Source organism: Papio anubis, chromosome 9, assembly GCF_008728515.1.
Source record: "Papio anubis isolate 15944 chromosome 9, Panubis1.0, whole genome shotgun sequence".
NCBI lineage: Eukaryota > Metazoa > Chordata > Mammalia > Primates > Cercopithecidae > Papio > Papio anubis.
The window spans coordinates 7,366,244-7,392,051 of NC_044984.1; the positions used below are offsets into that span (position 1 = coordinate 7,366,244).

The following is a 25,808-nucleotide window of genomic DNA, read 5'->3' on the forward strand; positions in this document are numbered from 1 at the left end:
TCCCGGAGCAGGTTGCATGAGCCCCTTGAGGCATTCATCCAGTACGGTTTAGGAGAAATCTGTTTCTGTACGTTAGTTACTGAAAAATAACAGACAATTGCAAAAACAAGTTGACCTTTCTGCGTTCCTTGAGCCCAGTTACGAAGGGCCCTCATGACTTGGCCCCATGCCAAACAACTCCTTACAGAAAGAGATAGGGTCCCAGATTGCACTGAAGCTTCATGAGACCTCTAGTTGTCTGTGCATGGATGAATGGCTGACTCTGGAGCCCAGGCTGTTGCTTCTCAGTCTGGTGATGAATCCCCCATAGTCTGGTGAGTGTAAATATATATATATATGTATATCTTTTCCCTTCTTCCCTTCCTATTGCAATTTGCTTATTATATGATTTGCTTATTATATTTGCATGGCCATTTACGTGGGATAAAGGTTGTTTACCCTTAAAAGTATGTGTGTGTGTCTTTTCTTTCCCCCTCACACATTTCCCACATAGAACATCCCCTAGGCAGCAAACAGTTCAAATACATTTTGAAGCAGTGTATAAAAAATATTGTTTGAAAGGCTGCTAGAGGGGCTACCTCTCTCAATCTCACCCTGGCTCCAGGGAGGTGGTGGGATGGGAAGTAGAGAAATACTGTAGTTTTCATGGGGCTCACTTTAATGCTCAAGTTTGCTCCCTCCTTCTTTCCTTACAAAATAAAGAAAAAAAGAAAAGAAGAGTAAAAGTCAGAAGGTTTATCTGGTTAAAAAAATATTCCTTTCCTTGCTTATAAAGCAAGGTTAATAGAAGCTCACTATCTCTTATCCACAATTCCATTTGATTTTCAGAGCTGAAAAGCTCTGACAATCAAAAGCGTTTTTCATATCTCATTTGGCAGCAAAGCCTGACCTGACAGGAGGTGAAACTAACTATAGTCTTTATTTATCTTAAATAATAGGAAGACTAATATATTTTACTATAGAAATATTTATGTATATGATTTCAGGATGCTGCCCCAGGTCCTGCTAGGGGAGTAGAGATGGTTCTATGTACCATATGACCTTTCTAAAAACTGAAAAATTCTGACTTCTAAAACATTTTAACCATGTGGGGTTTAGATAAGGAATAATGTTCAAAGATTTGTCACAAGGTATAAGTAAAGAATGTTCACGAAGCACCCAGAACAGTGCCTGACACCTGGAAAACAGGAGCTTCATTTTCCTCTCCTTGTAGTTTTGCCTATGTGAATAAGGAGCCCTTTTTCAAAAGTTAGCTCCAGGCAGCTGAACCTGGGCCAGATATTACAAATAAAAAACTGAGTGAAAAAATATTTGCAATTTATTTAACAGGCAAAGAGTTAATATCCCTAATATGTAAGGAGTTCTTAAAGAAGAAAAAGCCAAATCTGGTAGGAAAGTAGGCAAAATACATGAATGAATAGTTCACAGGAAAAAATAAATGCTCCTTAAATATTAAAAAATAAATTTAAAAATAAAATGTTAAAATTTTAAAATTAAATTTTATTTGGAAATATCATTATAAACTCAATTTTAAAAAAACTATATTTCCTAGCTCTGTGTACCAGAAGTCCTGGAAGCAGTGGCATCTAATAGTAAGATGCCATTGCTTCTGGAGCCCAAATCTTGATTTCTAAACATCATTCTTGATATAAGGGGCTCCTTGGTAAAAATATCTCCACAGGTGGAGCACAAAAAATACCAGGCGAGCTTTTTTTTGCGTTCTCTTTCCCTCTCCCAACATGGCAGCCTCAGCAAAAAGGAAGAATAAGAAGGGGAAGACTATCTCCCTAACAGACTTTCTGGCTGAGGATGGGGGGACTGGTGGAGGAAGCACCTATGTTTCCAAACCAGTCAGCTGGGCTGATGAAACGGATGACCTGGAAGGAGATGTTTCAACAACGTGGCACAGTAATGACGACGATGTGTACAGGGCGCCTCCAATTCCCCGTTCCATCCTTCCCACTGCTCCACGGGCTGCTCGGGAACCCAATATCGACCGGAGCCCTCTTCCCAAATCGCCACCCGACACTGCTTTTCTAGGGAACCTACTCTATGATGTGACAGAAGAGTCAATTAAAGAATTCTTTTTTTTTTTTTTTTTTTTTTTGAGACGGAGTCCCGCTCTGTCGCCCAGGCTGGAGTGCAGTGGCCGGATCTCAGCTCACTGCAAGCTCCGCCTCCCAGGTTCACGCCATTCTCCTGCCTCAGCCTCCCGAGTAGCTGGGACTACAGGCGCCCGCCACCTCGCCCGGCTAGGTTTTTGTATTTTTTTAGTAGAGACGGGGTTTCACCGTGTCAGCCAGGATGGTCTCGATCTCCTGACCTCGTGATCCGCCCGTCTCGGCCTCCCAAAGTGCTGGGATTACAGGCTTGAGCCACCGCGCCCGGCCAATTAAAGAATTCTTTAGAGGATTAAATATCAGTGCAGTGCGTTTACCACGTGAACCCAGCAATCCAGAGAGGTTGAAAGGTTTTGGTTATGCTGAATTTGAGGACCTGGATTCCCTGCTCAGCGCCCTGAGTCTCAATGAAGAGTCTCTAGGTAACAGGAGAATTCGAGTGGACGTTGCTGATCAAGCACAGGATAAAGACAGGGATGATCGTTCTTTTGGCCGTGATAGAAATCGGGATTCTGACAAAACAGATACAGACTGGAGGGCTCGTCCTGCCACAGACAGCTTTGATGACCACCCGCCTAGAAGAGGTGATGATAGCTTTGGAGACAAGTATCGAGATCCTTATGATTCAGACCGGTATCGGGATGGGTATCGGGATGGGTATCGGGATGGCCCATGCCGGGATATGGATCGATATGGTGGCCGGGATCGCTATGATGACCGAGGCAGCAGAGACTATGACAGAGGCTATGATTCCCGGATAGGCAGTGGCAGAAGAGCATTTGGCAGTGGGTATCGCAGGGATGATGACTACAGAGGAGGCGGGGACCGCTATGAAGACGGATACGACAGACGGGATGATCGGTCGTGGAGCTCCAGAGATGATTACTCTGGGGATGATTATAGGCGCGATGACAGAGGTCCCCCTCAAAGACCCAAACTGAATCTAAAGCCTCGGAGTACTCCTAACGAAGATGATTCCTCTGCTAGTACCTCCCAGTCCAGTCGAGCTGCTTCTATCTTTGGAGGGGCAAAGCCTGTTGACACAGCTGCTAGAGAAAGAGAAGTAGAAGAACGGCTACAGAAGGAACAAGAGAAGTTGCAGTGTCAGCTGGATGAGCCAAAACTAGAACGACGGCCTCGGGAGAGACACCCAAGCTGGCGAAGTGAAGAAACTCAGGAACGGGACGGTCGAGGACAGGAAGTGAGTCATCACAGACTGGGACCTCCGCCACATCTGGCAGAAATGCAAGAAGGAGAGAGAGTGAGAAGTCTCTAGAAAATGAAACACTCAATAAGGAGGAAGATTGTCACTCTCCAACTTCTAAACCTCCCAAACCTGATCAGCCCCTAAAGGTAACGCCAGCCCCTCCACCAAAGGAGAATGCTTGGGTGAAGCGAAGTTCTAACCCTCCAGCTCGATCTCAGAGCTCAGACACAGAGCAGCAATCCCCTACAAGTGGTGGGGGAAAAGTAGCTCCAGCTCAACCATCTGAGGAAGGACCAGCAAGGAAAGATGAAAATAAAGTAGATGGGATGAATGTCCCAAAAGGCCAAACTGGGACCTCTAGCCATGGACCAGGAGACGGAGGGAACAAAGACCACTGGAAGGAGTCAGATGGGAAAGATGGCAAAAAGGATCAAGACTCCAGATCTGCACCTGAGCCAAAGAAACCTGAGGAAAATCCAGCTTCGAAGTTCAGTTCTGCAAGCAAGTATGCTGCTCTCTCTGTTGATGGTGAAGATGAAAACCAGGGAGAAGATTATGCCGAATAGACCTCTACATCCTGTGCTTTCTCCTAGTTTCTCTCCACCCTGGAACATTCGAGAGCAAATCAAAACCTCTATCCAGACAAGACAAAATAAAACTCACCATCTCCTGAAGACCTTTCTTACCTTTTTTTAAAAACAAAAAATGAAATTATTTTGCATGCTGCTGCAGCCTTTAAAGTATTGAAGTAACTGGAGAATCGCCAATATAGCCAGAGAGAAAGGGACTACAGCTTTTTAGAGGCAGAGTTGTGGTGCATTATGTCACCACACAGTTGCCAGTGTGATTAGTGCCTAGGGGCCTCCATTTAGCAGAAATGGTAATGACAGTGATACAACGTCTGGAACCTGGTTGGGCAGTAGGGGAGGGAGGTAGAAGGAAAATTGTGAGACTTCTACCTTTTAGTTTTTATCCTATTGTGGCATGTATGAATTCTCAAAACATTATCTGAATAAATTTTCCACTCTTGGAAAGGTAGATTTAGCCTCAAGTTGTTTTAGTCTCCAGGAGGCTGCCAGCCCCTCCTCTTATTTAATTCTGAGTTTTGGGGGCCAGCCTAGGGGGAATTTTTTTTTTTAACCCCCCAGGGGGGTAGTTGGGAGTGAGACTATAAGCCATAAAGAATAGGACTGCATTGGACCAAAATAAATGGAAAATCGTGGTTTGAAAAGAAGCTTTTGGGAAGTGATGAGTCATTTTGTACCAGGTAATAGGGGAAAATTGTGTGACCTCCAGCAAACACATGAATGGTTATTTCCTGGAGCCGGAAGCACTTGGGGGTCGTGGTAATTCCCAGTGTTTTCTGTGTCCTAGCTTTACCCTTTCTAAACACTGTCCTTTTTGAAAGTTTGAATATATCCACATTCTGTTGAAACCTTGAAACTAAAAACTTAGACTCTTGTCGTCATCTTAAGTTCTTCGTGCTACTCTTAACCTCCCAAAAAGCAATCTCTTAAGTCACATAGGTGATGTCTTGGGCATTTTCTCTCTCAGCCATGGAGAGCTGTGAAAGGAAGAATCGCTGCTTTTCTCAAGCAAATCGGTTTCTTGATGTCTTTTGGTTCTCACTCCTTGCCTGCTCCTGATGCTTTGACCCTTTTATAGATCAGAGTGCTCTAGAATAATGGATGGTCTTGGATGGTGGATAAATAGGGACAGGGACAGTTAAATTGGGAGCCTTTTTTACAACCTTGATGAGTTTTTTTCCCCCCACATTTCCTTCTCCACTGAAATGCTACACCAATGCTTGTTGGATTCATGAGGTAGCCAGACCAATGTGTTGTTTTTCTTTATTATTATTTTTTAAAGCTTCCCTTGAGAGAATAAATGGTAATGGAGAGAACTATTTAACAAGGTCCTGGTTTCTCTTGCAACACAGTAGCTAAACTTGCCTGCTTGTATGTGCATTTTTGTAGGGATCGGCTTGGTAGACAGTATTAGCAGAGAAACGACACCTTGATCTTGGTTTGCAAGCCCGTCTCCCATCAGTCCTAGATTAGGCCCTGTTCGTCCATGCAGGGGTGTTGGTTTATGCGTGCTGCAGCAGTGGGCATAATATAATTTACCCAGTTGACAAAGGTGTGTACCAAGTGAATTTAAATAATTGGTGTGGATTGGCCAGTAGCTAAGAAGTGGGCTTTTAAAGAGTGTTGAAGATTGAAAGGTTTTTTTTTTTTTTTTAAAAAAAAACGAAAAACCATTGATTGTAGATAATGAAAAGCTAGGGTTTGCCCTCTTCATGTCTACTCTCCTTCCAAATAGTTATATCCAAAACTGTTTTTCCCTCTCCCCTGCCTTGTCCCCCCTATTAAAATAGAAATGGGGATTAATGTCCCGCTCCTGAATACATGTAAAATTTGTACAAAAATATCTTCTATGAAAATGATTTGTAATCTGTAGACTTATTACCTGGGAGATGTCTTGATGTAAAATCCCATCCTTTGGGTTGTGGGTTTTTTGTTTTCTCCAAATAAATCTGATCTTTAAAGTTCAAACAAACAAACAAACAAAATACCAGGCGAAACTGGGACTTCTTTCTGCATCAGAAAGTAAACAAGTGATCAAAAAACGATATTGATATGTCAAAAGGATACAAAAATCAACTAGAGAGAGCTCTCACTGGCCAAATTTGAGACAATTTATGTATCAAAAAGAATAATCAAGGCAATTGGTTAAAAAAAAACATAGAATCTTTAACATTCTGAGTCTACAGTGATACTCAAGGTGGACTGGGGGACGAAAGGGTGGAGGGAGAAAAATTATTTTTAGAGGAAAACTCTGGTTAGTAAAAGTAGAAGGAGTAATAGAATTTAGAAATCAACGTTTTGCAGTTTCCAATGATTGATTCAGGTAAGGATCATAATTGGATACTATGTCCTCTAGGTGAAAGTTACACTTGTAAAATGTGGCTGACACCATCTGAACCAACTGAACAAATTTAACATCATCAATAGTGGGACAATCTGACATCATGTGCCTAGTAAGATGGTGCAATGCATTATACATGGATTATTTATGAAAAGTCCTGCTAAAAGTGTTTAGCCTGAATCTAATCTGGCTCCAGCTTAATTTAAACCTAAGTCTGTGAAAGTTTTAAAATATATTACCCATTTCCCTCCAGAAAGATGACCTCAATTTGCACTCTCAGCAAAGTAGTAGACTGCCAGTTTCCCTGAACAAGTTAATTGAGACCACGAGGACAAAAAAATACACATGCAGTATGTGAGATCCTCATCAAGACAACTGACGTGGATTCTTCTCAAAGACAATGGGGAATAAAAGCAAGAGAATTTTTCTACATTGCAGGAGACCTACTTGAATCCTGGATTTTTTAAAATGCTATAAAAGACATTTTGGGACAATTGACATTTTTAGTGTGGAATGGTTATAAATGATATTTAGGAATTATGAATGTCTTCGATGTGAAAATATCTAAGGTCATAATATTCTCCTATTATGGCTATGTGGGAGAATGTCCTCATGTTTTAAAGATGAATGCTGAAGAATTTAAAAAAGAAAATAATGTCTGCAACTTACTTTCAAATGGTTTAGAAAAATCATGTAAATAGGGCAAAAAGTGAAAATACCCCCAATTCTTCTGACTCCGAAGGTCCACAAAACATACTTGAAAAGCCACTGGGCTACGCAATGAACAATCTGGATTCTCCAAATGAGTACTTATGATGGTGGCTGGGTGGAGCTCCTGGAAACCTGACATCTATCCATTTGTGTATGTCTCTCCCAGTGCCTCAACACCTGGGGTTCCTTAAGGCAGTTTCATGAATGAATTTGTTCCCACCGGTTCTTTTTCTGACATGTGAAAGCTTTTATAATCTCAGATCCTGTCTCTTTATCTCAGAATAAAGAAAGCTCCCCTCAGCATCTATGTCAACACAGACAAAGGGTTCAATCTGCCAAAAATGCCGCAGCAAAGTCTGGCTCTTGACTACAATTGGGGTGTGGGACGAGGTGGCTTTTTCCTCTGATTTCACAACCTCTCAAGCAAATGGAGTTTTATTGTTTCTTTTTCTTCTGTAAGCTAAAGGAACTAGGGCTCTAGGGTGGCTTCTACCACTAAGTTTCATCCTTTACCACCACCTGACTCAAGAAAAAACTGTGCAATAAGAGACCACAAACAACGTCCTGAAACATGAAAATAAAATGCATGTATTTTCACCTGAATATTTAGAACAATAGGACTTAGCATTAGAAGACTGGGTTCAGATCCTGATTCTGCTTTTAACAAGTATTGGACGGGTTATGGACAACTCACACCCTGTTAAGTCTCAGTCATTTCACCTGTAAAACTGGGGGGCTAATGATAATAATAGCTATGAAAATAAAATGAAGAATAACCATGGAAATGAGTTAATGGCTATCAACGTGCTTTGTATTATGAAACGGCTATAAAATGATCCTAGCTAGTCTAGCTAACTGAATTAATAAATGAATAACCTGAAGTCCAACAAAGACATGACTTGATTGACATTATAGCACAAATTCAAATTAACAAATGAACAATCTGAGGTTCAACAAGGACATGACTTTATTGACATTACAAAGCAAATGTATTTATCTGTTCAAGAGTATCTCTCCTGGGTTAGGACTTAACACTAAAATATGGAGATGAATGAGACTGTCCTCTCAATGCACGTAGATGTATTTGTAGAGATCCATATAGATACATAAGAAATCCAGCTGTCTTGCCAAATTTACTGAGTCGTCACAGCACCATACTAAGAGTTTGGGTATACTACCTCACTGAAGCTTATGACTGTCCTATGAGATAGCGCCTATTATTATCCCCATCTTATGAATAAGAAAAATGATGATACAAACGAAGGAGAGATTATAAAGGCCTGAAAAATATCAGTGAGAATGTAGGAGAAGGAATGAACTTTAGACTGAGCAGGTTAAATATGCAGGACATAGGAAACCAATGGGATATGAGGATTAAGGAAAAAAGAGATGACAAGAAACTGTGTTGCTATAATTGGGCAAATGTTACTGCCATACAGAGGGAAGAACAGGTTGGTGGGGAAAATGTCCACTCATTTAACCAATATTAACTGAGCACTTAATATGTGTCTGACAATATTATAAGCTCTAGGGATATAGCAATAAACAATATTGGTAAGAATTCCTATCTTCCTGAACTTATATTCTAGGAACAAGAGAATATGTTCAAGAATTGTTATGTTCTTGATTTTCTGAGGTGCTCATTGAACATTTGGGTGAAGATGTCCAGCAAATACCAGGAAATAGTTGGAGAAATGGGTTTAAATCTCAAAAGAGTTGCTTAAATGAGAGATGAACTTGGGGAATCTTCAGTGTATAAATGGTGATTGAATTTATGAACATGAATGAGGTCACCCAGGCATAGAATATAGTTCCAGAAGAACAGCAGGCTAAAGGTGAAGCCCCTGCAATGCCAATATTTAAGAAGAGTCCAGGAAAGAGATGAAGAAGGAACAGTTAGACAGGTAAAAGGAAAGGCAGAAGAGAATGATATGATAAAAACCAAGGAAAGAGAAAGTTGTAAGAAGAATTGGTTAATAGTTTCAAATGCTGCTAAGAGATCAATATGTATAATGAAAAACTGAATGTGGCACCCAGAGGGTCCCTATGATTATGGCAAAAGCAGTTTCAGGAGAGAAGTTGGGGCAGGAGGCCAATGTAGTGTGTGGAGGGGTGTCTACAAGAAAAGGCTGTAAAAGCCTCAATTAAAGTGAACTTTTCTGTTGAGAACTTAGCCTGCCAGCAGGGGCAACATAGTGATACGTCATCTTTACAAAAAATAAAAAATTAGCCAGCCATGGTGACACGCACCTGTGTTCCAGCTACTCTGGAGGCCAAGGCAGGAGGATTGTTTGAGCTCCGGAGTTTGAGGCTGCAGTGAGCCGTGATCAGGCTACTGCACTCCAGCCTAGGTGACAGAGCAAGACTCTATCTCAAAACAACAACAACAACAACAACAACAACAAAGAACTTAACCTGGAGAGAAACATTAATATAAGCAACAGGAGACCTAGAGTGAGGTATTGGCTTTTAAGATAGAGGAACAATGTCAGCGTGTTTGACTGCTTGTGAGAAAGGGTCAGTAAGAGAGAAGCTGGAGGAGAAAAGAGAGGGAAAAATGGGTGAGGCCACTGCAGAGACAAAGAGGAGGGATCCAGAACACCCTCCTCCTGACCCTGGGAGCAGGGAAGATGGGATGTAGAGAGAAAAACTGAGTGAAAGGGAAAGATTGCAAGTTGAGGAACTTGTTGCTGACGGCTTCTGCAAGGAGGAGATAATTTTACCTATATTTTCTCATTTTCTTTTACTACAGTTTTTTGAGACAGGAACTCAAAAAAATAGTTTTGTGAGAAACTATTAGTGTCCTCACTTCATTAATGAGGAAACTGAAGTTCAAAGAGGTTAAATGACCTGCTCTTGGAAATTGCGGGGTCAGAATTCAAACCCAGACATTTCATTTCAAGTTCCCTAGTCTTTCTTTTTCTTAATGATCGCTAGAGAGAGAAGTTTAAGGAAAAGAAACATCAATGCCTTCAAACCCAAACCTTCAGAATGATGGTAACCAGTGAGAGAAAAGAACAAAATGGACAGGAAAACAGGATAGAGCAAAGGCCATAGGTACAATAATCGTAATAAAAATAGGTATTTATCTATAGCGTTATCTCTTTTTTCTCCCTATAAAAAATAGTTAAACAATATAAACTATGTAAAGGGGCATGAGAAAATAGAAACTGCAAGACTTGCTTCTAAGGAAATGATTGTTTTGTAAATATATCGTAAGGACTCATCATTAAAATGACATTTTGTAATTATATTAGTTAACGGCAGACAAGAATGATTTATTCAACAAATACTTATTGAGTATCTACTATGTGCCAGATATTGTTCTAAACCCTGGACATATAATAGTGAATAAATCAGACAAGAGCTCTACTTTTTTGGAGTCCACATTCTAATGAGGAGACAGGCAGGAAATAAGCAAATTAATCAGCAAATAGCTCATGTAAAACCAGATGAGGAGTGCTACTTTAGAATGGGCAGTGGAATGAAATTCTGAAGACATGACATTTGGGTTGAGACCTCATGAACAAGAATCAGTTATATGGAAATCTGAAGCAACACACTTAGGTTGAGGGAACAGTGAATGCCAAAGTCCTGAAGTAGGAACCACCTTGGCATGTTCAATGAACACACAAAAAGCGTGGTGAGCAAGGGGAGGACAGTGGCAGGAGATGAGGCTGGAGATGTGGGCAAAAGCAGACACGTAGAGCATCAGTTCTCAATCCTCACTGCTCACCAGAATCCCCAGAGGAGCCTTAAAAATATAGATGACTGGGTCCCCACTCCCAGAGAAGCTGATTTAATGGGTCTGAGGTGGGACTCAGGCATAGGTCTTTTGAAAAATGCCCTGGGGATTTTTGGCTCAAGAAGCACCAACTAATAAAATGTAAGACTTTTTATCTTCCAAGCTAACTCACATGTACTGAATTGGTAATATGTACCAGATATTGTATACTAAGCAATTCACTAGATGATCTAGTATCTTCACAACAATTTCATGTTATCTGTGAGTAAGACCCGATTTAGAGAGGACAGTACTCATCTTGGAGAGATGTAGTGTCTTATGTAATGGCACACAACTGTTAAGTAGCAGAGGTGCATCTCCCTGACTCGAAGTCTATGATCATTACTGCTGCAAGACCTAGTTTGCTGAGGTTACAAAATGGCCAGTCTAATTTTTCAACTACTGCTCTCTAGGAAAGTGCTCTCGGGTTCTGTTAGGAAAAACTACACCAGCCGGCCATGGAGGCACATGTCCTTAGTCCCAGACACTTGGGAGGACAATGTGAGAGTATCACTTGAGCTCTGGAGGTCGAGGCTGCAGTGAACCACAATAGCACCACTACACTCCAGCCTGGGCAATAGTGTGAGACTCCGTCTCAGAAAAAATAGTTATTTGCCAGAGATTGGGAAAGAAAGAAGAAAGAAAGAAAGAGAGAAAGAGAGAGAGAAAGAAAGAAAGAAAGAAAGAAAGAAAGAAAGAAAGGAAGGAAGGAAGGAAGGAAGGAAGGAAGGAAGGAACTTGGCAGAAAGAAAATCAATCTAGAACACTGTGGTAAAACAACTGTGGTAGTTATTACCCAGTTATCCACCCCTGTATTAGTCTATTCTGTTATTGCTATAAAGAAATACCTGATAAAAAAAAAAAGAAAAAAAAGAGGAATACCTGAGACTGGGCAACTGGGTAATTTATAGAGAAAAGAGGTTTAATTGGCTCATGGTTCTGCAGGCTGTACAGGAAGCATAGCAACTTCTTGCTGCTTGAGGGACCTCAGGAAACTTACAGTCATGGCAGAAGGCAAAGGGGCAGCCACCATTTCACGTGGCTGGAGCAGGAGGAAGAGAGATGGGGGAAGGTGCTACATACTTTACACACTTCTAAATAACCAGATCTCATAACTCACTATCAGCACCGATGGGATCGTACTAACCCATTCATGAGAACTCTGCCCCCATGATCCAATCACCTCCCAACAGGCCCTATCAGGCCCCATTTCCAACACCGAGAATTATAATACGACATGGAATTTGGTGAGGACACAGATCCAAAGCATATCAACCCCCTAGATAGTACTACAATTTCCACTTGGACCATGTGACAAGCTCTGGCCAATGAATTATGAGCTGGAATGATGTACACCATGTCTAGGCTGGAGCACATAATTGCTTCCTTTCCCACACTTATAATGGGCAATCCCACACTTATAATGGGTAGTTCCATCAGCTGGGTCATAGATGATCTCTCAGCTGACCCATACTGGACAAGTAGTGAGAGCAAAAGATTGTGGTGTTATAGATCACCGAGATTTGGAGGATTATTTATTAGGTAGCATAGCCTAGTTCACCCTGACTGATACAAACTGCATCCTTTCTCTCTGAGTTTGTCTAGAGATGACAAATTACCAGCTCTACTTACGCATCACACATGCCCAAAAAGTGTATGTGTGTGTGTGTTTTGTGTATGTGTGTGTGCTTTATTTTGTTGCTAATAAATCTATCAGAAGTGGAAAACTCTAAGTCCATCAGCAGAAAACATTCCTGTAGATATTTCTTCAGTACAAAGGATGTCAGCTGTTCAATCTGACAAGGCAATTAATGAATGAGAAACTCAAGAATACCCACATGCAGTCCACAAATACTTCCCTTGGAGAAAGATGCATACATGGGCCAAGCAAGGGCAAAAGAAAGGTCCCTAAAGAGCCCACACAATGATGTTGCTCTGGGAGAAATGTATTAATTTATTTAACAAATAAAAAAAGCTACTATGTGCCAGGCATTGTCCAAAGTGATAAAAATAGAACAGTGAACAGAACAGACAAAAATCTCCCTTTTTATAGAGTTTATATTCCAGTGGAGTGAGGGAAGATAATGACATGGCTCTAAAAGCATTTAATTGTTCTAGCATAGACCTTCCCCATTTCTCATGATCTGCTCATCCAGCTGAATAAATGAGAAATGTGACAAGCCCATCACCCCCCACTAACTGACAGGGTAAAGTCTGAAGCAATATATGGGGTAATCCAACCTACACCATCTGGAGCCCTGAAATGCAGATCATTAATTTGGCTTAAACTCTTAAATACTGGTTTCTGATTTCCATTCATAGGAAACAACAGCTCTTTCTTCTTCTGGCTGCACCTGGGGTTCTGCCCACTGGCCTAGAGGAAGAAATGAAATTCATGTTTTGATCACTACATCTGGCACTGGAATCCCTTCATCCACTTGAAAACCTCTGAAGATCTGAGTACTGTTTAAGAGCAGACTCCCTAGGGCAATTATCTTCTCAGGCCAGAAGTCTCAGGAGGTAGAGGTTGGAGTCTATGGCAGCACCATCTCTGACTAACTGGTCTGTCTGCATAGAAAATACTGCAGCTCATGTTTAGTTATTGTCTAATGTATGTGCCATCAGCTCCTAAGAGGACAAAGACAGAGTGACAGCCCCTTCCAGTGACAGTTACTATGGGACTGAACGAAGGAGGATGAACACAGAAGACAAAGACAAAGATCTGTCTTCAAAGAAGGGATTGGGGGCTCCTTGTTTCTAGTGAGCAAGGGCCCTGAGCTTCTACAGCCCTTTGTATTTGTTACATAGAATCAACAGGGAGGAAAGGTAACGGTTGGTCAGCTGCTTGATTTATCACAGGTTCACCTAATTGCTTTCTTTATAACATGGGCGTCAGGTGTTCCTATAGATAACCACTAGGAACATTGTGTTTGGGACGTGACTGCCCTCAGCATTCCTTCTGGCGGCAGATGCAGTTTGTTAGTTTGCCAACATCCTGCTTTTGTGAGAACAGTTTGCTGTTGGCTCATATAGCCTCCAGTGGTATACTGAGGTGGTCATGACCCTCATTCTTTTGGCCTCCAACACTTTCCCATTTCCTTTATTCCAATAACTGTGCTGTTGTGTATCTGTACCTTGTGTACCTCTAAACTCTCCACTGAGTGTGATACAAAGTACATTAACTAGTAAATATTTGAGGAGTAAATAATCCTGTGTTCCAACCAAATATAGACTGATGCAGACACATAATGCTAAGTCACAAAAGAGGAGGTCTGTTCAGCTTCCTGTCTTGCCTCATGGCTCCTTTCTGATACTGTGCCCTGCAGGCCAATAATGTTAGTTACTTGTCTAAGACTATACTACAAGGCCTAACGTGGTTAGTCATTCTTGTATTAGTAAAGCTCAACAGCAAATAATGGTTGATTTACTGATTGTCAAATACTATTTCTCACTAAAGGAAACCAGAACTCTTTGGTGAAATGGCTGACTTCAGAACCCTGACAGGAAATGTACAAGATGAACCTGGGACATCTTTTTTGTGCCAGAAAGTAAGAAAGCTTTCAAAGACAACTAAGTCATGTCAAAAAAGGACACAGAAGCCAGCCTGAAGGGGCTCCCTCCTGAGTCACTTTGGGACAATTTGAGCATTAAAAAAAAAAAATGACTGCATTGGGTAGAAACACTTTGTGTGTATATGCATATGTATATAAATATATATAATTGCATATTTATGAGTTCACAATCATTCTTTAAAAACTCACCAGTTACCATTGCAGGTTGCTAGGGTACCAACCTATTATGCTGAAAGTTGGTAATAATAATAAAGACAAAGAATCAAGCATGAAAATAAGGCTTGGTCCTAGACAGTTTACTTAACCTCTCAGAGCTTGTTTCCTCATTTATGAAATAATAGTACTGGTAGTGCCTACTTCACAGGATTTTTGTGAGGATTAGATAAAATAATAACATATGAGATCCCAGGAAATTACAATGTACTATACGCATGTAAAGAATACCTGCTATTATTATGTGGACAGTTTTCAAGTGAAACAGATCTCTGATGATTTATAGGCACCTGGTTTTGGATTGATGTGATTATAAGACCTTGAGCAATTCAACATTCTCAGCCTCTGGTTCAAAGAGCTTACCTAAGGGGTAGATTCTCTGTTCTGTATGATTTGCCATTTTCCCTTTGAAATCCATGCGGGGCTAGAATTACTTTAGTTCCTCACTTGCCAGGGATGGAGTATACTCCCTAAAGGCCCAGCTGATGATCAAGCTGCATGTACATATGCTCCCTGGGCTCTCCTGCATAACAAGGTCCCTGGTGCTTATTACAACTGGAAGAAATCTTAGTCCTTCCAGAAGAACCATTAAAGGGCTGGTGGCAATCCAATGGTGACTTGTTACCTGGCCTTCCTCATTTAAGCAAGTGAGTCCCACAGGACGCCTGTATAACCAAGAAAGAAAGCATGAAATACCTCCTGCTCCTTGTAGAAGGGAGAATCCAGCTCTTACAATCCTTTTGCAGCATTCAAAACCTTCAGAGATTCTCAAAGAGCCAAATGGATCCCAAATGAAAGGGTTGAATGACTTCAGCCCCAAATACTAGATGAAAGCAACTGAGAAGTTGAATTCAGGAGAAAGTTGTCCAGGAATTAGTGATTGTTTTTTTCATGACTTCTCAAAGAAGATGGGGCACTGCCTCACATCCCCAACTGCTGGAGCTGAACATCGTATAAAATCAGCATTAACCTAGTGGGGCAGAGAGCTAGGATTGTATGCCCAGCAATCAATTTCTTGGAAGAGCCAATCCTCTCAACTATATGGCCAACATGACTGCTCCCATGCTATTTCTTGACCCCATCCTCATCCTGGCTTCTGTGGATTGATCCTGTGGTTGGAAATTAACCCTATCCAAAGCTCTTCTCCAGAATTTCTCAAAGTATAAATAAAATAGCCAATCTCTTGAGTGGCAGGCTGCTTAAGATGAAAAATGTAAGAATTGACAAAGTCCCGTGTTTACCTCCATGTGGAGAAAGTCAATCTTCGGAAAAAGAAATGCAATCAACCCACATAGAGAAACAGACAAGAAATGGAAAGACAGACTCCTGATGATGTTTGAGCCCCTCGTTTTTCTAAGGTCCAACTGTACCTTGTTCTTCATATGGTTTGACTGATCAATACATTCTTGATTCAGCAAGCCAATAAATTCCCTCCCAATTCTCCACAAGTTGTATTGATTGGAATTCTGTCACTACAACCAAAAAGGTCCTGACCAATATAGTATTGGTTCCTCCCACTTTCACGTTGGGATAGAAACAGAATTCAGTAACCAACTGACCTTTCTATGGATCATCGCCCAACTCTTCTCTGCTTCTGGAATCTTCGTTTACTACACATGCTCCAGATCATTGCCAGAGTGACCATCCTAAAATATCTCTTCTTTTTTTTTTTTTGAGATGGGTTCTTACTCTGTCACCCAGGCTGAGTGCAGTGGTATGATCATGGCTCACTACAGCCTCAACCTCCCGGGCTCAAACAATCCTCCCACCTTGGTCTCCTGAGTAGCTGGGACTACAGACTCATACTGCTACATCCGGCTAATTTTTTGTAGAGATGGGGTCTCCCTATGTCACTCAGGCTGGTCTCAAACTCCTGGACACAAGCAATCCTCCTGCTTCGGCCTTCCAAAGCACTGCATTTAGAGGCATGAGCCACTGTGCCCAGCCTAAAATACCTCTTCTTTATAAAACATTTCCTGGCTTCCACATCTCTTTCCTCACCACAATCAAGGTATAATCCAGTACTCCCTTCATAAACCTATTCACATGTTGATCATAATATAATCACATTTTCCTTATCCACTCATTGATTGATGAGCATGTGGATTGGTTCCACATTTTTGCAATTGCAAATTGTGCTGCTAAAAACACTTGTGTGCAAGTATCTTCTTCGAATAATGGCTTCTTTTCCTCTGGGTAGATACCCAGTAGGGGGATTGCTAGATCAAACGGTAGTTCTACTTTTAGTTCTTTAAGGATTCCCCACACTGTTTTCCATAGTGCCTGTACTAGTTTACATTCCCACCAGCAGTGTAGAAGTATTCCCTGCATCCACACCAACATCTACTATTTTTTGACTTTTTGATTATGGCCATTCTTGCAGGAGTAAGTTGGTATCGCATTGTGGTTTTGATTTGCATTTCCCTGATTATTAGCGATGTTGAGCATTTTTTCATATGTTTTTTGGCCATTTGTATATCCTCTTCTGGGAACTGTCTATGCATGTCCTTAGCTCACTTTTTGATGGGATTGGTTTTTTCTTGCTCATTTGTCTGAGTTCTTTGGATATTCTGGATATTAGACCTTTGTCAGGTGTATAGATTGTGAAGATTTTCTCCTACTCTGTGGGTTGTCTGTTTACTCTGCTGTCTGTTCCTTTTGCCACGCAAAAGCTCTTTAGTTTAATTAAGTCCTAGCTATTTATCTTTGTTTTTATTGCATTTGCTTTTGGGTTATTGGTCATGAGATCCTTGCCTAAGCCAGTGTCTCGAAGGGTTTTCTCCAATGTTATCTTCTAGAATTTTTATAGTTTCAGATCTTAGATTTAACTCCTTAAACCATCTTGAGTTGATTTTGGTATAAGGTGATAGGTGAGGATCCAGTTTCATTGTCCTACATGTGGCTAGCCAATTATCCCAGCACCTGGGGGTAAGGGTGTCCTTTCCCCACTTTATGTTTTTGTTTGCTTTGTCAAAGATCTATTGGCTCTAAGTATTTGAGTTTATTTTTTGGGTTGTCTATTCTGTTCCATTGGTCTATGTGCCTATTTTTATACCCGTACCATAATGTTTTGGGGACTATGGCCTTATATTATAGTTTTAAATAATGTAATGTAATGCCTCCAGATTTGTTCTTTTTGCTTAGTCTTGCTGTGGCAGTGTAGCTCTTTTTTGATTTCATATGAAATTTAGATTTTTTTTCTAATTTTGTGAAGAAGGATGGTGGTATTTTGATGGAAATTGTATTGAATTTGTAGATTACTTTTGGGAGTATGGTCATTTTCACAATCTTGATTATACCCATCTGTGAGCATGAGATGTGTTTCTATTTCTGGGTGGCCATTTGGGCAGAAACTGAGCTAGCTGTAGGAGTTCCTTTTCATAGCCCAGTGGCACCTGGAAAGTCAGCAAGACACAACTGTTCACTCCCCTGGGAAGGGGGTTGAAGCCAGGGAGCCAAGTGGTCTAGTTCAGTAGATCCCACCCCAGAGAGCCCAGCAAACTAAGATCTACTGGCTTGAAATTCTCGGTGCCAGCACAGCAGTCTGAAGTCAACCTGGGACACTCCTGCTTGATGAGGAAAGGGGCATTCGCCATTGCTGGGGCTTCAGTAGGTGGTTTTATCCTCACAGTGTAAACAAAGCCACCAGGAAGTTCAAACTGGGCAGAGCCCACCACAGCTCAGCAAAGTCACTGTAGCCAGACTGCCTCTCTAGATTCCTCTTCTCTGGGCAGGACGTCTCTGGGGGGAAAAAAAAAAAAAAGGCAGCATCCCCAGTCAGGGGCTTACAGATAAAACTCCCATCTCCCTGGGACAAAGCATCTGGGGGAAGGGATGACTGTGGGTGCAGCTTCAGCAGACTTAAATGTTCCTGCCTGCCAGCTCTGAAGTGAATGATGGATCTCCCAGCACTGTGCTTGAGCTCTGCTAAAGGACAGACTGCCTCCCCAAGTGGGTTCCTGACCCCTGTGCCTCCTGGCTGGGAGAAACCTCCCAGCAGAAGTTGACAGACATCTCATACAGGAGAGATCTGGCTGGCATCTGGCAGGTGCCTCTCCGGGACAAAGCTTCCAGAGGAAGGAACAGGCAGCAAACTTTGCTGTTCTGCAACCTCTGCTGGTGATACCCAGGCAAACAGGGTCTGGAGTGGACCTCCAGCAAACTCCAGCAGACCTGAAGCAGAGAGGCCTGACTGTTAGAAGGAAAACTAAAGAAAGGAATAACATCAACATCAACAAAAAGGACATCCACACCAAAACCCCATCTGGAGGTCACCAAAATCAAAGACCAAAAGTCAATAAATCCATGAAGATGAGGAGAAACCAGCACAAAAAGGCTGAAAATTGCAAAAACCTAAAAGCCTTTTCTCCTCCAAAGGATCACAACTCCTCGCCAGCAAGGGAACAAAACTGGACGAAGAATGAGTTTGACAAATTGACAGAAAGAGGCTTCAAAAGGTGGGTAATAACAAATGCCTCTGAGCTAAAGGAGCATGTTCTAACCCAATGTAAACAAGCTAAGAACATTGAAAAAAGGTTAGACAAACGGCTAACTAGAACAACCAGTTTAGAGAAGAACATAAATGACCTGATGGAGCTGTAAAATACAGCACGAGAACTTCGTGAAGCATACACAAGTTTCAATAGCCAAATCGATCAAGCAGAAGAAAGGATATCAGAGACTGAAGATGAACTTAATGAAATAAAGCATGAAGACAAGATTAGAGAAAAAAGAATTAAAAGGAATGAAAAAAGCCTCCAAGAAATATGGGACTATGTGAAAAGACCAAACCTACATTTGATTGGTGTACCTGAAAGTGATGGGGAGGATGGAACCGAGTTGGAAAACACTCTTCAGGATATTATCCAGGAGAACTTCCCCAACCTAGTAAGGCAGGCCAACATTCAAATTCAGGAAATACAGAGAACACCACAAAGATACTCCTTGAGAACAGCAATGCCAAGACACATAATTGTCAGATTCACCAAGGTTTAACTGAAGGAAAAAATGTTAAGGGTAGCCAGAGAGAAAGGTCGGGTTACCCACAAAGGAAAGCCCATCAGACTAACAGTGGATCTCTCTGCAGAAACCCTACAAGCCAGAAGAGAGTGGGGGCCAATATTCAACATTCTTAAAGAGAAGAATTTTCAACCCACAGTTTCATATCCAGCCAAACTAAGCTTCAAAAGTGAAGGAGAAATAAAATCCTTTACAGACAAGCAAATGCTGAGAGATTTAGTCACCATCAGATCTGCCTTACAAGAGCTCCTGAAGGAAGCACTAAACATGGAAAGAAACAACCGGTATTAGCAACTGCAAAAACATGCCAAATTGTAAAGACCATTGATACTATGAAGAAACTGCACCAACTAACGCACATAATACCAGCTAGCAACATAACGACAGGATCAAATTCACACATAACAATATTAACCTTAAATGTAAATAGGCTAAAAGCCCCAATGAAAAGACACAGACTGGCAAATTGGATAAAGAGTCAGGACCCATCAGTGTGCTTTATTCAGGAGACCCATCTCATGTGCAAAGACACACATAGGCTCAAAATGAAGGGATAGACGAATATTTACCAAGCAAATGGAAAGAAAGAAAGAAAAAAAGCAGGGGGTTGCAATCATAATCTCTGATAAAACAAACTTTAAACAAACAAAGACCAAAAAGACAAAGGCATTACATAATGGTAAAGGGATCAATGTAATAAGAAGAGCTAACTATCCTAAATATATATGCACCCAATACAGGAGCACCCAGATTCATAAAGCAAGTTCTTAGAGACCTACAAAAAGACCTAGACTCCCACACAATAATTGTGGGAGACCTTAACACTCCACACTCAATATTAGACAGATCAATGAGACAGACAACTAATAAGGACATTCAGGACTTGAACTCAGCTCTGGACCAAGAGGACCTAATAGACATCTACAGAACTCTCCACCCCAAATCAACAGAATATACATTCTTTTCAGCACCTTATCAGACTTATTCTAAAATCAACCACATAATTGGAAGTAAAACACTCCTCAGCAAATGCAAAACAACAGAAATCATAACAAACAGTTCTCAGACCACAGTGCAATCAAATTAGAACTCAGGATTAAGAAACTCACTGAAAACCACACAACTACATGGAAACTGAACAACCTGCTCCTGAATAACTACTGGGTAAATAACGAAATTAAAGCAGACATAAAGATGTTCTCTGAAACCAATGAGAACAAAGACACAACGTTTCAGAATCTCTTGGACACAGCTAAAGCAGTGTTTAGAGGGAAATTTATAGTACAAAAATCCCCACAAAAGAAAGCAGGAAAGATCTAAAATCAACACCCAAACATCACAATTAAAACACCTAGAGAAGCAAGAGCAAATAAATTCAAAAGCTAGCAGAAGGCAAGAAATAGCTAAGATCAGAGCAGAACTGAAGGAGATAAAGACACAAAAAACCCTTCAAAAAAAATCAGTGAATCCAGGAGCTGGTTTTTTGAAAAGATCAACCAAATAGATAGACCATTAGCCAGACTAACATAGAAGAAAAGAGAGAAGAATCAAATAGATGCAGTAAAAAATGATAAAGGCAATATCACCACTAATCTCACAGAAACACAAACTACTATCAGAGAATACTATAAACACCTCTATGCAAATAAACTAGAAAATCTAGAAGAAATGGATAAATTCCTGGATACATACACCCTCCCAAGTCTAAACCAGGAGGAAGTTGAATCCTTGAATAGAGCAATAACAAGTTCTGAAATGGACGCAGTAATTAATAGCATACCAACCGGGCCGGGCGCGGTGGCTCAAGCCTGTAATCCCAGCACTTTGGGAGGCCGAGACGGGCGGATCACGAGGTCAGGAGATCGAGACCATCCTGGCTGACACGGTGAAACCCCGTCTCTACTAAAAAATACAAAAAACTAGCCGGGCGAGGTGGCGGGCGCCTGTAGTCCCAGCTACTCGGGAGGCTGAGGCAGGAGAATGGCGGGAACCCAGGAGGCGGAGCTTGCAGTGAGCTGAGATCCGGCCACTGCACTCCAGCCTGGGCGGCAGAGCGAGACTCCGTCTCAAAAAAAAAAAAAAAAAAAAAAAAAAATAGCATACCAACCAAAAAAAGCCCAGGACCAGAAAGATTCACAGTCAAATTCTATCAGAGGTACAAAGAGGACTTGGTACTATTCCTTCTGAAATGATTCCAAACAATAGAAAAAGAAGGAATCCTCCCTAACTCATTTTATGAGGCCAGCATCATACTGATACCAAAACCTGGCAGAGACGCAACAAAAAAGGAAAATTTCTGTCCAATATTCCTGATGAATATAGGTGCAAAAATCCTCAATAAAATACTGCCAAACCAAATCCAGCAGCATGTCAAAAAGCTTATCCACCATGATCATGTCAGCTTTATCACTGGAATGCAAGGCTGGTTCAACATATGCAAATCAAAAAATGTAATCCATCACATAAACAGAATCAATGACAAAAACCACACGATTGTCTCAATAGATGCAGAAAAGGCCTTCGATAAAATTCATGCTAAAAACTCTCAGTAAACTAGGTATTGATGGAATGTACTTCAAAATAATAAGAGCTATTTATGACAAACCCACAGCCAATATCATAAGTAATAATTTTATTTTAATTCGATAGGAAAAAACCTCAAACTTGCCTTCCTTGTTGGAAGTGAGCTGAAACTCCAGAAAAGAGTCACCTGCTTTCCATCATTAGGGAAGCCGGAAAACTCACCTTCCTTGTTGGAAGTGAGTAAAACCCCAGAAAAGGAGTTGTACAGCAAAAGAAATCTTAGATATCAACCAAATTTTGGGAGATCAGCGATTTTCTGGAGCAGGGAGCTCCCCAGACCTGAGCAGATTGTCCTATTAGTTGGAGCAATAAAGATCGTTCAAGCTGGCACCAAGCACCAATAGGACATTTGTCGGTCAGGATCACTTCCACTTAGATTCCCTTCCACTGGTCGCCAATTTGTAAACCAAAAAGTATCTGAGACAGGTCTCAATCAATTTAGAAGTTTATTTTGCCAAGGGTAAGGGCAATGCCTAGGAGAAAAAAAGCACAGAATCACAGAAACAGTCTGTGGTCTGTGCCTTTCTCTGAAGATAATTTTGAGGGCTTCAATATTTAAGGGGAAAAGCAGGCTGGAGGGGGAAAGGAGAGGGTATGGTCACACTACAGAACCCACATGTTGCAAGAGAAAAGGAGCAGGTAGGTGAATAGTCAATTATATATTCATCTCATGCTCAGTAAATTGGCACTTTACCTAAGTAGCTACCTGTGCAGATAGGTAACATTTTATCAGTAGGAGCAAAAAGAAAATCAGCTTCTTGTATGACTCGGCCTTCAGCTTAATTTTTTTTCTTTCAGCATAATTAATTGAGGTCCCAAGTTTTTGTTTTCCTTCCACAGATCTGGAGTCAAAAGACCTGAGTTCCAGTTCTGCCAGCAACCTTCTGTGTATCCCATCAAATCACCTCTCCTCTTGGGGCCTTCCTATTAGTAAAATGAAAAGATTGGTCTGTGTACTTTCAAAGACTCATCCAGCCTCAACAATCTAACATTCTGCAGGTTTCATACCTGGGAAGAGGGAGTACCTGCTTTTAAACAGGCCATTACTTTAATAGCTGTTGAGCTTCTACTGTGTGCATGGCAGACATCCAGCAGTGGTCAGGATGTGTGCAGTCTCCGAGGGTATTAGTTTCCTATTGCTGCTGTAATAAATTACCGCAAACTTAATTGTTTAAAACCACATAGTTTATCATCTTACAGTTCTGAAGGTCAGGATCCTGCCATCAGTTTCACTAAGCTAAAATCAAGGTGCCAGCAAGCTTGTGTTTATTCTGAAGGCTCAAGAGGAGAATGTATTTCCTTGCCTTTTCAAACTTCTGGAAGTCATCTGCATACCTTGGCTGGTGGCCTTTCCCTGCACCTTCAAACTAGCAGCACAGAGTCATCATGTCACCTTCACTGATGAACCTTCCTGCCTTTCTCTTATAAAGACCCTTGTGATTATATTAGACCCACTCAGATATTCTAGGATAATCACCCTATTTCAAGGCCCTTAAGGTAATCAAATCTGTAATGTCCTTTTTCCTATTTAAAGAAATATAGCCATAGGTTCTAAAGTTTAGTATGTAGATATCTTTAGCAGGGAGAGCCTTTATTCAGTCTACCATCCTGGGCTTAGCTTCATTTATTAAAAGACCAGGAAGCTCTCTTCATATATGAGCCTATAAGAGATACTCTTCTCTGGATATTATAAGGGGTACCGATGAACTCTTAAAGTGAAAAGTGCCACGGTCTGACCACTGTCACCATCACTGTCACCAACAGGCATAGACTTTGTGAAACCCAATTCCTGTTGCCAGCAACTGACATCCACAAGGGCATAGACAGGCAAAGTTTATGTTCAAACCCTTCAGCAACATTGTCTTAAGATAATTTCCAAATGAGATACATCAGAACAGATATCCAGGAGCAGCCAGGCACACAGTAGATGCTCAACAAAAGCCAGGAGTTTGGAGTTTTCTCATAATCTTCATTAATCAGTGAGTTGAGGGTTCTGATATGCTTTTTGGCTGTACTACTTTGGTAGGTTTGCCAGGCCAGATCCAGTTATGTCACAATAATCAGGCATGCCAATGCTTAGGCTGCTTGACAACAACGTTGAGAGGCTCTGATAAAGACCACTGGACAAGGGTCAGTCTCTTTATCTTCAGCTCTGTGAATGAAAATAATCTGCTAATGCACTGGGGCTTAGCCATTGTTTGGCACTGACCTATGAGAGGAGGTTGCCCCTGCACTGCCTTTCTCTCCTCCCAGCTGTGTCTTATAAGCTGCTGTCACCTTAACCACAGGTTGTCCAGAGAAACGAAAACTCTCCTCCCAGGGGATTATGATCCTTCCACCTGCACGCCAGAGACTTAGGGCTACAATGGCATAGATGCCACAAAAGAAAAGGAGAAAGGAACTGACTTTCTGGCAGATACAGAACTGAGTCTCTGTGAAGGAGTTAACAGCCTTTCTGGATCAATAATATCATTTTCTGGTAAGGAAACAATGCATTTGGTAACATGGAGGTGACTCTAGTAAATGAGAAGTTGGGAAAGTACCACAGTAGTAAGAGAAAAGGCATGTTGGCCGGGTGCACTGGCTCATGCCTATAATCCCAGCACTTTGGGAGGCCGAGGTGGGAAGATTGCTTGAGCCCGGGAGCTTGAGACCAGCCTGGGCAACATGGTGAGACAAAAAATTTAAAAATTGGCCAGGCATGATGGCACATGCTTGTGGTCCCAGCTATTCAGGAGGTGGAGGTGAGAGGACCACTTGAGCCTGGGAGGTCCAGGCTCCAGTGAGCTATGATCATCACTGTACTCCAGCCTGGGTGACAGAGTGAGACCCTGTCCCCCAACAGAAAAAAAAAAAAAAAAAAAAAAAAAGAGAGAAAGAGGCATATTGTCTTGCCATAATTGGATACCCGCAGACCCAACCCTAAAAAACTGTCCTCTGACAGGAAAATAAAATGTTCTCCTACTTCATTAAGGCTGATAGAAATGTAGCAAAAACCTGGTAGTATTTCCTTGCACAGCTTTGGAGACAACAAAGGTGGGCTGGAATTTTTGCTGCTTGCTAGATGGATGGCTTTTTGATAAGTTGCTCACTTCTCAGTACCTCAGTGACCTTATGCATGAAATAATAAATTGCATATACAGAAAATAAAATGCCTGCCTCCTAGTGCTGTTGAAGTATTTAATACAACCACACACCAATTGGTCGATCATTTTTTTTCACTGTTAATGTTTCCCTTAACACTCTGGAAATCACTAAAACTTTTAAAATCATCTAGTTTGAGCCTTAATTTTACAGATATTTTCTGGAGGTACTGTGTTACATTAATTTATATACAAATTTCAATGAAGATAATGTTTTGAGCTAAAATAGTCAGTGATTGTCATATTTGACCCTGGAATCATATGAGCTTTCTACAAAACCCTAAGTCAAGAAATGGTTCTGTTCAATGCAAAATGGCAGCTTTTCAGAGTTTTGTGATCTCCTTAAAGGTCTATTCACACCAAACCTAATCTGGAAATCAAAAGCAGATCAAAGAGTTAAAAAAGAAGTAATGTTGTTGGCAAAAAGATTTTAAAGTTTAATTGAAAAATTCTACTTTATAATATCTTAATTTATATTTTATGACTAATCATTATGTTTGCATATGCAATATGTATTTCACTCTATAT

At 41.1% G+C, this 25,808-nt stretch overlaps 1 protein-coding gene across 1 annotated transcript; it reads left to right on the plus strand.

The window, feature by feature from the left end:
* Window positions 1-1,718: 1,718 nt before the first annotated feature.
* Window positions 1,719-5,878, plus strand: LOC101020904 (eukaryotic translation initiation factor 4B-like). The gene is given in 3 exon segments (XM_031650231.1): window positions 1,719-2,068; window positions 2,376-3,301; window positions 3,304-5,878. Coding segments are annotated over 3 exon segments (1,845 nt in total). The 5' UTR covers window positions 1,719-1,739; the 3' UTR covers window positions 3,894-5,878.
* The last annotated feature ends 19,930 nt before the right edge of the window (window positions 5,879-25,808 follow it).